This window comes from Pelmatolapia mariae, linkage group LG23 (genome assembly GCF_036321145.2).
Source record: "Pelmatolapia mariae isolate MD_Pm_ZW linkage group LG23, Pm_UMD_F_2, whole genome shotgun sequence".
Lineage (NCBI taxonomy): Eukaryota > Metazoa > Chordata > Actinopteri > Cichliformes > Cichlidae > Pelmatolapia > Pelmatolapia mariae.
The window spans coordinates 19,018,290-19,032,645 of record NC_086246.1 but is presented as its reverse complement, the minus strand read 5'-3'; the positions used below and the strand labels follow the sequence as shown (position 1 = coordinate 19,032,645).

General features: G+C 37.9%; 1 protein-coding gene across 1 annotated transcript; it reads right to left on the bottom strand.

Annotated features, from left to right (window-relative positions):
- Positions 1-4,970: 4,970 nt before the first annotated feature.
- Positions 4,971-12,149, bottom strand: si:ch211-132g1.1 (T-cell surface antigen CD2). Its single transcript, XM_063467863.1, has 8 exons — positions 12,056-12,149; positions 8,690-8,980; positions 8,378-8,451; positions 7,861-8,041; positions 7,667-7,729; positions 7,435-7,512; positions 5,344-5,597; positions 4,971-5,164 (listed from the first exon to the last, which is right to left on the bottom strand). Exons 1-8 carry the CDS (start codon positions 12,132-12,134, stop codon positions 5,075-5,077), a joined length of 1,110 nt encoding a protein of 369 aa, XP_063323933.1. The 5' UTR covers positions 12,135-12,149; the 3' UTR covers positions 4,971-5,074.
- Between the last annotated feature and the right edge of the window lie 2,207 nt (positions 12,150-14,356).

Genomic DNA, 14,356 nt, shown 5'->3' with positions numbered 1-14,356 from the left:
GGTCGTACTCTCTCTCGCACTCCATATTATCCATTGTTGATCTACACATGTCTGTTGCTGCCACAGACGTCGCACGCTCGTACGTCATTGTCATGACCTCTTAAAACCTCTTCTCACCTACACTCTGCTATTCGTCTCCTCTTTTTATGTTGCGGCCCCGAGCCGGGTCGTAACATAAGTGGGGGCTCGTCCGGGATTATTTGGACATTTTAGTGGAGTCTGAATATCTGTTTGACTTTTAAGTAGGTGAGCAAAGGTGTTCACTGTGATTGAGTAACATCCCTTTAGTAAGTGTGTTTCAGCTGGGTGGCTGTGCTGCCCTTCCATCGAAGCACTTGTTTGTTGTTTTGCTTTGTTGTTTTAGTTTTTTGTGTTTGGTGGTTATCCTGGGTGGGGGTACGCTTCAGGGTTTGGTGGGAGACTGTACCCCTGGTCTGCTGCCTACCCTTGAGTTTGCGTTTAAAGGTGCCTCGAGCCCGGTACACCACTGAAGACTAGACAGGTAAAGTTTTATTGGTTTTTTTTAGCGTTTTAGGCTGGGAGTTGCTCAAAGTGAATTAGTGGCACCAAACTTGGCAGGAGGTTAAGACATGGTCTTGTAGCTGAGGCGGGTAGGTTGTTTTTAAGTTGGCATAATGTGTACTGTGTGTGCATATGTCAGTGTTGATGGATGCTAATGAGATCCTCATGAGGTGAGTGTTTTGTGCTGTGACCTTTAGTGTTGTGGGGAATATGGCTAGTTTGTTGGATCACTTGAGTGTTGTTGGCCAGGTGATGGCAATAACACTGAGGGGTGCTGAGCCGCCCTTGACGTGATCATTGTGTGGCCATAGCTCTCCATTTGTGGTTGGTCACTAGTGTGCTTGCTTTACTGAACTTTTTGGATTAAAGTAACTTGTTGTGGTATAGGGCCACTTGTATGTGACTGTTTGTGTGGTGGAGACAACAGATCACTTAGTTGGGATTATTTGCTGCTACTTTTGGTTTTGTGTTGTAGCAGGTCAGGTAATCATTTTGGGTTTGTGACTGTTGTACTCCTTTGTGTTGGTCACATGTTACTTTGTGTGTTCAGTGTGGCAACTTCAGATCCTCATGACGGGGCATCCATGCTTAAAGATGCTAACTAACAAAATGTCAGTATTTAGTTGTGTTAGGAGACCTGGTATTAAAGTACTCAAGTGTATGCTTTTTGAGGGCTTATTTTTGAGGGATCAAGGCTTCAGAGGGGCTTTTAATTTGTTTAGGGGTCCTAGAGGAACCCTTTTGAGGGAGGAGGTGTTACGTCCCTCTGCAGCCCCTAATCATCTTAATGTGTTCAGCTGGTGCTAATTGGCCACACCTAGTCAGGTGTGGATAAAAAGCATACCTGAGGCAAGCTCCCGGGGAGCTCACTTGTCTTTGCCTTGGTGGCACCAGCCATTTTAACCAACCTGGTATTCCATTTTAAGTTAAAACCTCTTCTCACCTACACTCTGCTATTCGTCTCCTCTTTTTATGTTGCGGCCTCGAGCCGGGTCGTAACACTCTCACAAACAAAATCATGGTTTAGTAACACAGTAATGTGACATGCTTATGAGAAAGTAACAGTAAGCTAATTACTTTTTTGAAATAGTAATCCTTTACTATACTTGTTACTCCAAAAAAAGCAATCGGATTATGCATTACTGCCCTTCTCTGGTTGTAACGAGTGGTTAACTGAGTAATTGTTGCCTTGAAGAAGTTCAGTTGAAGCAGCCATTCTCCTCTGACCTCTGGCATCAGCAAGGAATTTTTATCCAGTGAATTGCAGCTCACTGTATATTTTCTCTTTTTCTGTCTATTCTGTGTAAACCTGAGAGATGGCTGTGTGGAAAACTCTCAGTAGATCATCAGATTCTGAAATAGTCAGACCAGCTCATCTGCTGCCAACAACCATGGCATGTTCAAAGTCACTTAAATGTACTTTTCCCCCCTTTCTGATGCTCAGTTTGAACCTCAGCAGATTTGTCTCATTGAGCTGGTGCCATATGATTAACAGACTGGATATCTGTGTTAATGAGCAGCTGAACAGATGTGTCTAGGAATTTGGCTTGTTTGTGTTAACAAATAATACTGAACTAAAACTAGGATCCTTTGAACTTAGACCAGTGGTTCTTAACCTTGTTGGAGGTACCGAACCCCACCAGTTTCATATGCGCTTTCACTGAACCCCTCTTTAGTGAAAAATAAAATATGATTTTTTTCAAATTCAAGACATAGATATGTTTTTTACTGGTGCACAAAATGAGCCGTGCATGTCACGGCGGAGGCTCTGCCGAACCCCTGAGACCAACTCACCGAACCCCTAGGGTTCGATCAAACCCAGGTTAAGAACCACTGACTTAGACTGTATAACTATTATCAAAATGCAGTATCCAAATGCAAAGCTATCAAAATGCAAAGCTATCAAAATGCCTCCTCTTTTCAGTTTTGCACCACATAGATCACACCACGGTGCAGCAGGCATTGCATTTTTCACAGCAGCTCTAGATGTCTCTAGATATGACACGAGGAAAATATGTAAAGATGCACTGGAAGGTGTGAAAATAAGCGAACAGCAGCACTGTGTGGGCGTCCCCATCATTCAGTTATTGTTGTTCGCACACAATGAAGCATGATAAGGCAGACAATGAACTAAAACATTTACAGTAACATAATATCACTTTAGTGAAGAGAGAACAGAATCTGACACTAAATTTGGCAATTTTCTGTTGCTATAAACCGACAAGTACAGGAAATCGTCCAACACACACACACACACACACACACACACACACACACACACACACACACACACACACACACACACACACACACACACACACACACACAATAAGCCTGCATGTAGAAAGCCACAAACACATTTTCAGCAAAAAGACAGGATATATGAATCACACACACACAAACAGCAACTGGCTGCTTGCTTCGCTCTGTGCGCTCAGAAAAGTGCAGAGGTGAAGATGACGCAGTTTGAAACATTCACCCCCAAACCAATGCTGCAAATCATAACGACATCATTTATTTAAAGACCACTGTGCACAGTTTATACTGACACATACACAAATACGTACAAATACAAATGCACACTTCAATGCAAACAATGTGAAGAGTTAACTTTGTAGTAAAATTTAGTTAACTACAGCAGACAACAGTCATAAGAAGGTGAGCAAACTTACAAAATAAAAACATAAATGACAAATTGTTTGCTTCTTGTAACATGTACACCAAAGGCTATTTGCACAATGAAAGAATCGACAATGACATTCTTGTAGTCTTTCCAGAAAGAAGAAGCCGCCTAGATTGAAATTTAATTGCGTATTGAATACTAAGTTGTTTGAAAAGGTTTCTGTAGTGGCAGTGAAGCCATTCTTACATAATGTGTATGTGAATACACAATGTGCAATTTTGCTTGTAGTAAGCAAAACACTGTTGAAGAAAAAGACGTTAAAGTTTGATATTATATAGTTTGATATTATATAGTTTGATATTTGCACTGCAGAGCCAATGCAGAGGTGCTTTGAACCTGCAGTTCTTTCTAATTCCCAACAGTTTTTCAATTTCAATTCAATTCAGTTTTATTTATATAGCGCCAAATCACAACAACAGTCGCCTCAAGGCACTTTATATTGTAAGGTAGACCCTACAATAATACATACAAAGAAAAACAATCAACAGGGGGCGACTCTTTTGATTTAAAAAAGAAGTTTGGTTCTATAGCAATGTAAAGCAAAAAGACCTGTTCATTCAATCAATGTCCTCAGTAGAAACAGGTTTTTTTGTTTTGATAAAACATATGGTCTCAATTCTGAGTTTCAAGTCACATGACCATAACATGACACTTAATTTATAAAACAAACACTTAGTTTGATTCAAACAGGGTGATAAAGCAGGGTATGCTTTAGGGCGTGGCTCTTGTTTTCTCAGTATGATGTACACCTTGCACATGATGCCTGGTTTCAAAAAGCTATACTCAAAAAAAAAAAAAAAAAAAAAAGGTGACTTTAAGCAATTAAGATACATGAGTTTTTGAGATCCTTACATCATCAGTTTCTTTTTTTACACAAAAATTGAACAAAAATGCCAAATGTAGTATGCAAACTGATATATATTGTTTTTCAGTTACCAGTGCTATTTGAAAAAATGAAACATTTCTGGTAATTATTGCATCGTTCAGGCTTTGCTGGGCTGGGAGGGCCAAGAATATTTTTTTGAGTATATAGTCTTTAGAAACTTTAGAAACCAGTAGGTGACATCATCTTTTATTTACAGTCTGCTAGATTTTGATTAACCTGGCAAAATGTTTGTAGGAAGCCTCAAATGTCAAGAGGCAAAAGAAATCATCATTCTAATATCAGCCACTTTACTTGAATCTAAGCTATTAAGCTATGTAATCTAAGCTAGTCTAAGCCAAGCTATATTAAGCTAACCAGCTGCTGGTCTTAGCTCTGTATTCAACGTACAAATATCGACAGCAGTGGAGCTAAAAAATGGTAAACGTGAAAATAAGAGTACTTCCCAAAATGTAAAACTGTTTCTAGGATGTAAATATGGAATAAGTAGCAACAACTAACAACTAATAGCAATAATCTATATAATATTGAATTAAACAGAAATGTCCATGTGTTCATTAAGCAGTTACTTTGTATTTAACATATAATTTACTCAAGTATGATGAAAAATGAAAAAAATAAAAACAATTCTTTTACAGTTTGAAACCATGAAGTGAAAGTCTGATTGTTCATATAAAACATCTCACATTTTCCAGAAGTCTGTTTCCTCATGTAGACTCACTTTCTGATCTAAGAGGATCCAAAAACTATGTAATATTTGTGATCTATCTATCTATCTATCTATCTATCTATCTATCTATCTATCTATCTATATATATATATATATATATATATATATATATATATATATATCTCTTTGGCAGTTCAAGTTTGAGCATCACATTATCAGATAGATTTCTAGTTTGAGACAAGCTTTTAAAAAGTCGAAAACTTCTTTTGTTTTAAGTTTGTTAAAAATTATTTCCACATACTAAGCTCAAGTTTTTTCACTCTTTTGGTGCTTTTGGAGTTTTCTTCCTGGGCTGAGGAAGAGGAGGAGGCTGCTCTTCACCGCCGTTGCCAGCTGGAGCGGAAGCCTGAAGGAGAGTGAAAATTGGTGTATCAGACCTAAATGATGTATTTCCACATGACTCACTGTTGCTGTTTTCAATTTTCATTCTAATTTTTGGAAATAATAGAAAAAATTACAAAAACAAATCATTTTTTGGTCTATAAAATTTAGCTATCCAGGTCCACATCTACTTCTGTGTCCTACCTGCGTAGCCCGTCTGGGGCTGGGCTGAGGCTGGCCGTTGGCAGGCTCAGGAGCTCTGGGACGCTGCTGGGTGCGTGGCTGTTTAGTGCGATTTTGTCGAGGGCCGGTGTTGCCTGCCGGCTGTTGCTGATGGTGGTGGTGATGATGCTGATCAGAATGATTTTGATTTGGATGTTGATGTTGATGATGATGGTGATGATGCTGATGTTGTTGTTGTTCCTGACTGGTCCACTGCAAGCGAAGCTCCCTCTCATCTGTTACAATAAATATAGGTGACAGGTCAGACCTGCAGAATCATAATCACTTTCACTGATGAGGCAAAGCCTGCTAAGACTAATAACATGGCTGTGACAGGGCTGTGTAAGCTAAACTAACCACAGCCAGGAATGGATCATCAGTCAGGAAGAGCCACCAATAACCTCTGAATCCCAGAACTTCCAGGTGTATTTAGTGTCAGTTAATTTAATGCTAATGTCATGGAAGAGTAGTTTGCAAATAATGTCCCATTATTGGATAATCTTGTTTAAAGACCCAGCCCATAAGAGCTGGTTTAGAGTCTGACAGAAATAGTTGTAATGGGCACATTATAAATGAGTAGGAGTGGAAAGTCAGCCACCACAGATAACTATAGAGATTACAGCATGTATTTTATAAGTGTTTCTCTAGAACGACACCCAACAACTGAATGCATCGCTGTATTCAGTTTGTGACATGACAAGTGGTACGAAGTGTTTCGGAACAAAAAAGAGAACTGAGACTTTAAACTAAGTATATTTACTCACTTCTGAATAGCTCAACAGATAGTGAGCTATGTGAGACTCATATCACATAAAAATCAGACTCAAACTTTACCTAAAGTTTTATAAAAACTACGCTTTCTGACGATGCAGCAACTTAACCAGCTTAGGCTGCTGGTGACTCTTGATTGGAGTCAGAATTTATTGGATTGGATGATTGAAGTCTGACGAAACAAGACATATTGGCAATTTAACAACTTGTTCATTTAACAAACACTGGCCTCATTAGCCTCAGTAGCATGTAAAAGAAGCATACACAGCCATGACAGCCTGGCAGCTGCTACTCATGCTGGTCACCGTCTCGGTCATACACTGCTGTGGGATGCTATCCTGTTCATCCAAATCTGCCAGTGTGGTTGTGTTAGTCACTCGAGCACAGGCCCGCAGGCAGACCATTCCATCCTCTCTACTCCCAGACACTGGAGTTAGTCTCTGATAAACTGCGCTCTGTCGGGGTGAGCATCTTGGAGGAAAGAGTTTCGTCCCAGACAGCAGAGATAAAAGATTGCCACTATTGAAGAATCTCATCTGAATATCTCTCTGCACTGAAGTTGAGACAGCCTCACAACATCACACTGCCTCCATCAGAAACTGTTACCCTATTGGTGCAGTGATCAGCATATCATTCTCTGTGTCTTCTCCACACCTTAACCCTGCGATTCAACTGCTGTAGGAAGAATCTCAACTCATCACTGTACATAACGTCTCTCCACATGTTCAGGCTCCAGTGCACATGTGATCAGACACCAACTGACCTTTGTGGCAGCGTACCAGCATCAGCACTTGTATCAGCAAAAAGACAGAAGCTCAAAAGAAATCAATAGCAGAATAAGCTGTTTGGCACAGACAGAGAAGATTTGGCAAGTTATTCATGGGCATAACTCTGTTGCCCAACGCTCAAATTTGTGTTGACAAACACAACATATATACACACACACACATACAAGGGGATATGCTTGCTTGGTTTTCTGATTTTCTCAAAGTCCCAGATTGAAGTTTTCATGGATTAAAGATTTTTTTTTTCAGAATCTTGCCACAATCATAAATGTAAACAATCTGTAAATGAAAAAAATTGAAGGTTTGTTTGGGCAAGTAAAAATATAAGTCATTTACATGTAAATAATATATTATGGGGCTTGGAGAGCTCTGCAAACGACAATTTAAGCAGTGTACAATGACGGGTGAATGGGAGGCGTCACAGGGGCTAACTAAAATGGACTTTAAGAGGTTTTGCCTGATCACAGTGGCTTATATTTTAAATATGAATGCACAAACTAAATAAGCACATTCTTACCCTTTAGTCGCAAACGCCTCTTCCGTTTGGTCTGGATGCAACAGATAATGACAATTAGGATCAGCACCAGAACAATACCTGTTGGTGAGTAATAACAGCAAATTAAATTAGAATTGTGAAAGTGAAAAAACAGAATTTATTTCATGTGTTCATTGCTTCAAGCTTTCCTGTGCATTTTCTCACCATAGCCCCAAATATGATGTCAAGATTGTAAGTGGAAGACAAAACGTACCTGCTCCACCACCCACAAAAACCCAGATGCTAATTCCAAATAGCGTTTCAGGAAAAGGAAAAGCTTTCAAATAAAAGGACAAGAAAAGTATCTTATTAGCATATGAGCTAAATAAAATTACTACTTCAATCTCATGAACATTTGGAAAAAGGCACATTTGATCTATTTTACACTTGATAGCACAGAATACTTACAGGACTTAATGCAGATTTGTTGAACAGGCTGACTTATCTCAAAGCTGACGGGGTTAGAAACATTGCAAAAGAAATTAGCATTTAGCACGTCTTTGACTGGTCTTGTCAGCTCCTTGCCAGTCTCTTTTTCTGCCATCTTTTTATCATCCATAAACCATTTGATCTGAAAATTATTTTCACTCTGTAGACGAAAAGACAATTAGTGGATTAGTAGATAGTTCACAAGTCTAATATAAAGTCCAACCTGGCTAAAATTAAAAATATTATAATCTTTTCATAAATTTTCAGTAATTTCCCAGCCCATATCATTAAATAATACATACATAGAGACCCAAGCCTCACTGAAACAGTATCTGTGAGTAAATGCTTCTAGACAGCACACTTTATACTATGCTTGGTTTCAGTGGAGGAGAAATAAGGCCTTTGTCTATAGATTCTTCAACAGCTTTATGATGAGTCAGTTATTTGTAGAGTACTCTAACTTAATTGTACCTGAAACAATAAATATTGTACTCACCTTGGTAGCATTGCAAGTAAAAATGACTTTAGTCTTATCACACTTCATTGTCACTGTGGGCTTCTGCACACGGTCTGAGGAAAGAAAATTTCTAAATTTCAGCAATAAATAAACTACTGCTGATAATGCATTTCTGCAATAACAAGTACTATTGATTGATAAAACTGAACAGTGACTGTATAATAAAAACAAACACTTTACTCTTAATTACAAAGCATGAATGGAACAGCGTCTAATGGATTAGCACACTTGCTTGTTGTTATAGAAGAAGTACAAACACAATAAATACACGTATAATGTGTTTTTACTTACCTAATACACACAAATGCACACTCAGTAAGTTTCCCCCCACATTTATTCCATCTTCATTGATAACCTCTGGTCTGTATCGTCCTGACTTGTCTTTGGTCAGTTGTGTCAGCTTTAGTGATCCAGTTGATCCAACATCATAATTTTTCCCTTCGATCACCTGTTTCTGTCTGCGATAAAAGATTGCGCTTGTGTCCTTGAACCATTTCAGGCTCTCTGATTCCTTTAACTTGTATTTAAGTGGCACAATAAAGTTTGAGCCTGTTGCAGCGTACACACAATCATCCTGAGAGCCTTTGAAACAGAAAGGAAAGTGAAGAAAGAAAGTAAAATCAGATGAAAAAATTAAATGAGTCATGTTACAAAAGCTCAAAACAACCATATATCATTTTATAAGAGCTGAGGTAAATTATGGTTTTTTTTTAAACATAAGAGCAAGTTTAGGTTCTTACTAGTTTTAAACTAGCACAAATCAAAACTTCATAACATCTACAGATCTATCACAAATTTCATATCAAAAGTTGTCATGACATCATGATGGTGACTAATCAAAAATATTAGGGAATAACAGTGTGTTTAGTAGTTATTGAGATTGTCAACCAACATCATCTACTATGCATTTTTTAGAACTACCATAGACTGCTCTTAAATGTACTGATGGGTTTTGATCAGGTTTTGATTACTTTCGCAACCAGTACACAGCAAAAACCTGTGTACTTTTAGTCCTCATTTCTACTGGAACTTGAATGCAGTTGCTTCTTTGCAAAGGTGTCTACTTTGCCTTGCTTGAGTTGGTACAGAGCTTGTAAACACATTTTCTGACTTCCTGTATGTCCCAGTTTTTGTAAGTGACGTTTTTTGTGAGCTTCTACTTATGAATGTACAAAATCTGTCAAATGTCATCCAGATACAATGTATAAGTTGTCAAGTCATCAAAATAAATAACAGAATAAGCTCTAACAAGAAATTCTGTGGGCAGCCTGCACACATCACTTTACTCCACCACTGAGGCTGGATGATGGCTACATTTCATCCTGTTGTCTCTCTTCAGACCACAGTGTGCAGCGATGGCATCCTCATCTAAACATGCACTAAAGGTGACAAGTTTGCCATCAATATATTTTATTTGTAAATGTTTAAAGAGGTGACTGGAATCTATCAGAGATCACGAGGTGCTGAGCAGACAAAATACACTGAATGTGTAAAAACAGTTCTCAGTAAAATGGATTTTGCAATCAGTGAACAACTTTGACACAGTTTCAATTTCTGTGAAGGGAACCCACAGGAAATAAGTGGTTATATAAGTCATGTTCTCATGAAGCACAACATTAATATTTTCCAGGATGATAATAAAAAATTAACTCCTAGCCAAACCTCGTTTTGAGTCACTAATCATGGCTGCGTGAGTCTTTTCTCAGAGGAAAACACAAAGTGGCTCATTAGTAATTATCCTACACCTTTGTTATCACAAATGAAAAAAAAAATTTCAGCAAAACCACAGTTTTCTTTAACTTTAAACAAAAGTGTTTTTCTGCTCTAAATCAGAAAACCACAAGTTAGACTCAGTACTCTGAACCTTTGAATACCTTCCACTTCCTGTCAACTACAAGAGCTCATCACCAGAAATGTAGTTTTTTTCTCTTATGTGTACTTAAGAAAACATTTAAAAAAGGACATAATGACTAACAACAGACAGCACTACACTGTATTAAGATCGGACATAGCTGTTAGCAAATCTGCTGAAATCATCAAAACCTCACACAGCGAACCAAGAAGAAGTGAAATGATGTAATTCCTGACATATAAATCCTGCAGAAGTGCAGAGGAGAAACAGCTTCCCCCTACTCTACGAGAATACATCTTAACTGAAATAAACTGTGATAAAAAGTATTGGATTAAAATTTGACAATGAACTGCAATCACAAGCATTTTTAAGGCAGTAACATGAGTAGAATGAGTCACTTGGTCTCTTAAGAAACTGTTTCCTCTACAGAAATTCACAGAATTGTTCCGTATCGACGGGTGAAGTCACTTTTGCAGTTCATAACCCTGTTTCAAACTGTCATGCTGACAAACAATAGAGGAATGTGTGAAGGCTGCATATACCAGACACCAACGCCATCTTCACGCCTCCACAGAAGGTGACATTTAAAAACCAGCGACGATAAGATGCACAGTACGTTCATCAAAAACTGCTTTTTGTAATTCACCTCCTGTTGAGTTGAGCATTTGTCAGATCGATTCACATAAACGTGAAATGATTTAAACGTAAACGGCTCAAAGGAAAAAGGGGGAAGAGAAAGGAATCTTTGTAATTTAATTACATCAGAAACAACTTTCATTAGTTTATTTCGTAACTGTAAATGAAGAATTACAATATTTGATGGACATAACTAAATTTTAAAACTCTATGTTTTTAATGTTCTTATAACCCATTAGTTTATATATATATATTCATATAAAAATTCATAAATGCAATTTCATATAATTCAGTTTACTAAAACATTTTTGAGCGTTAAGTTCCTTTTGCTCTTTTTATGACTTTAATTCTTCATCCTTTCCATTGTTCAGCTCTCACAGCTCCTTTTCTGCACTGAGCGCTCGCTGCTTCTATGGTCACCTCTACTTTTGCACCTTTGCATCGCTTCCTGTTCATCCCCATCTCAGACCAAAGTTACCACATCAGCAGCGGTGTGTTTCGTCTGCAGAACGTTCTGGACTGTTTCTTTTGTCTGACACTGATGTATTCTGGCCGGGGTTTTCAGTTCACCCCCAAAAATCAAAGACATGTCTCTTTTTTTATATGTGCTTGAAAGCAGAACCTAAAAGGAAAGTAAGCTTGAAGCAAATATAGAAAAAGAAAAGCAGAGTCCAGTTTTTAAAATAATAATAATAATAATAATAATAATAAAAAAAACTGCACACCCACAACCTCAGCAGGAACTAAACCTTCACCCTCGCCCATGTCAGCCGCCCTACCCCACAGTATTACTACAGGTCATTTGTTAGTTCCTCTTTAGTTTTATAGAGTTTTTCCTCAATAAAATAATAATATTTAAAGGACTGGTAGAATTATTTTGGATGGTTTTAGTTTACTACAAATAAAAGAGTTTTAATAGTTTTTCTATATTATTTACAGTCACACAATAGATTTCCACTGAGAGACTCATACAGAAACATAGAAATATAGACTTTTACTGCATTCTGTGGGTATTTTAAAAGGATAAGTATCTTTATAGCCCCCATGGCCAAGAGGTTCAATTGAGTATTTCCTTGACGAAAAAATTGGTATAAATATAAATCAATAAGTTTGGATTTTAACAATAAAAACCTCAACCTGACAGAATAAACAGATTAATTGAAACATACCTGTGGAGGAAACGAAGGAGCAGCAGAGCAGAAACGCAGCGATGCTGACAGCAGAAGCCATCTTCTTCACTGTTCTCATCACATTCAGCTAAAAAGAACAGCCTCTTTCCATTATCGAGGTTATTTCCTGTCAGAGCGCAGTAACTTCACATATTTTATGTGCGTGTGCCACCGTACACGCACGTGTGTGCGCATATATGGTTTTGAAAGGAAGTGATCCAAGAGGCCTCATCTGCTGTCACAGATAAAGAACAAAGCAAGCCAAGCAAATGTCACACTTAGAAGACAGAGAGTGCATCTTTTTTTAGTTTTAGTTCAGCAGTATAAATATATCTGTGATCTCCTATTAGAGATGTTCAGAAGGTAACCAGAAGTTCAAACACCAAACTGTTAAAATCTGGGTAGCAGGTGAACCTTAAAACAAAAGCAAGTAAGAAATATAAAAACTCATAAAACCATGAGCTTTCATGAGTATGTAATATGACAGTTAAAATTATGTAAGAACACATTTTATCTGCATTTGTTTCCAGTTAAACACCTGCAGCTAAAAGGTCAAAACTGTAATCATGTCGAGGTTTAAAGCTCTTACTTCTGAGGGTTTGCCATGGTGAAAGGTCAGACAGCCACCGTCACTGCGCACGTTTTACCTGCAGATACTCCTGCTGCACGTACATGTAAATGAGAGCTGTGAATTTGCGTTTGCCCAAGTCCATGTTGCCTTTGCGCCACTGCTCTGTCCCAGGGAAAAGTTCAAGATGCTGAATTGATTAATCTTCGTAGAGGTGAGACACTTTCCCCCCCTCATAATGTTAAGTCCTTGTTGGATTTTAATAAGACTTTTTAAAAAATGTAAATCTTTTTGTTGTCCTCTTTTGGAAGCTAACATCAAGTTTTAGGGTTTTTTTAATGATAGGAAAAAACAACCATCCACCATCCATATCAATATATGTTTATTTTTACTCCAGACTGTGGGTAAGGCTTCAGAAATACTTCTTCCTACGTTTCCCATGATGCCATGGAACTCAACAACCGCTTTTGTTTTACCATCTCTGCCCGATTCCTATAAGAGATGAAGGTAGCAGCTAAAATTTTATTATTATTTATTATAAAACTTATTTGCGTGTGCAGTCCCTTTGCAGGTTACATGCAAAAGATCACAAAAGTGCCACATAAAAAGTAAATCACACAACCCCCCGCACATCCATTTAGCTATTCTGTGATTAAAAACACAAAATACTAATGTGTTAAAGAAAATATAGATTTTAGTAGACTTATGTTCTTAAATATACTGTTTTTCTTAGACACCATGACCATGTTCCAGTCTCCTATCCACACAAGAACTCTACTGGGTGCAAAACAACATCTCGGTCTCTCTCTGACTTTTTGAAGCTGCTGAGTAAAGAAGACATCACGCATGCATGTATCTATGGGCGAGGATGTGTGCATGAATTTGACAGGAGATTAAAAAATGAGGCTTTATGAGATGTGCCAGTCAAAGATGGTCATTTTGTCATTTCCAGCCTCATTTTTGGACTCTTTCAATTAAATGATTAAATCTTTTATGGATTTAAGACACAAAAAAGCTCTTTAAGAGCACTAACTGTGTGTAACGTGTGAGAGTCCTACCTGTAGATGTCTGATTAAAAAAGAAACTCTAAGAGTGCAACTAAAGCTCACTTCTCACATGTGGTTTGATGCCTCAGTGCAGGTCCTGGTCGTAAATGAAACAGGAGGAAACGCTTTGTATCATTTTCTGTAAAACACTCTGGTCCAGACTAAACTCTTCTGTTGGGTATCATATCATTCAGCAATGCTAAACTTCTTTTGGTTTTGGTTTTAGTACCTTAATCTTGTTCCTTTTTCTGTCTCTGTTTGCATACAGATACACAAAAATAAAAAATTCTGGTTTGTACACATTATGAAGGAAAAGGTTTATAATCTTTTAACTTTACACACATCACACAACCTGTCAAAGCCATCGTTTCCAGTGGCTCGTTCCACTCAAGCTCGTTGAAGCCAACAGTGTGTCGAAACAGCTTAGATTTGTTAGATTTGACAAACTTTACTGTGATGAGGAAAAAGAGAGCTTTCATACAGAAAAGTGGAGACCAAAACTCTTTAAGGATATTTTTATTTTTTCCGTGACGATCAAACTACAGCGGTCAACTGATGACTTCTGGTGTAGCTATTATTGCAAATGAGTCACAGACACCAAGGAAATGACACCAACATTAGTGCCTAACACCCAGCGGGGACTTATTTTATCCAATCTATCCGCTTGATTATTTACCAAACTAACAC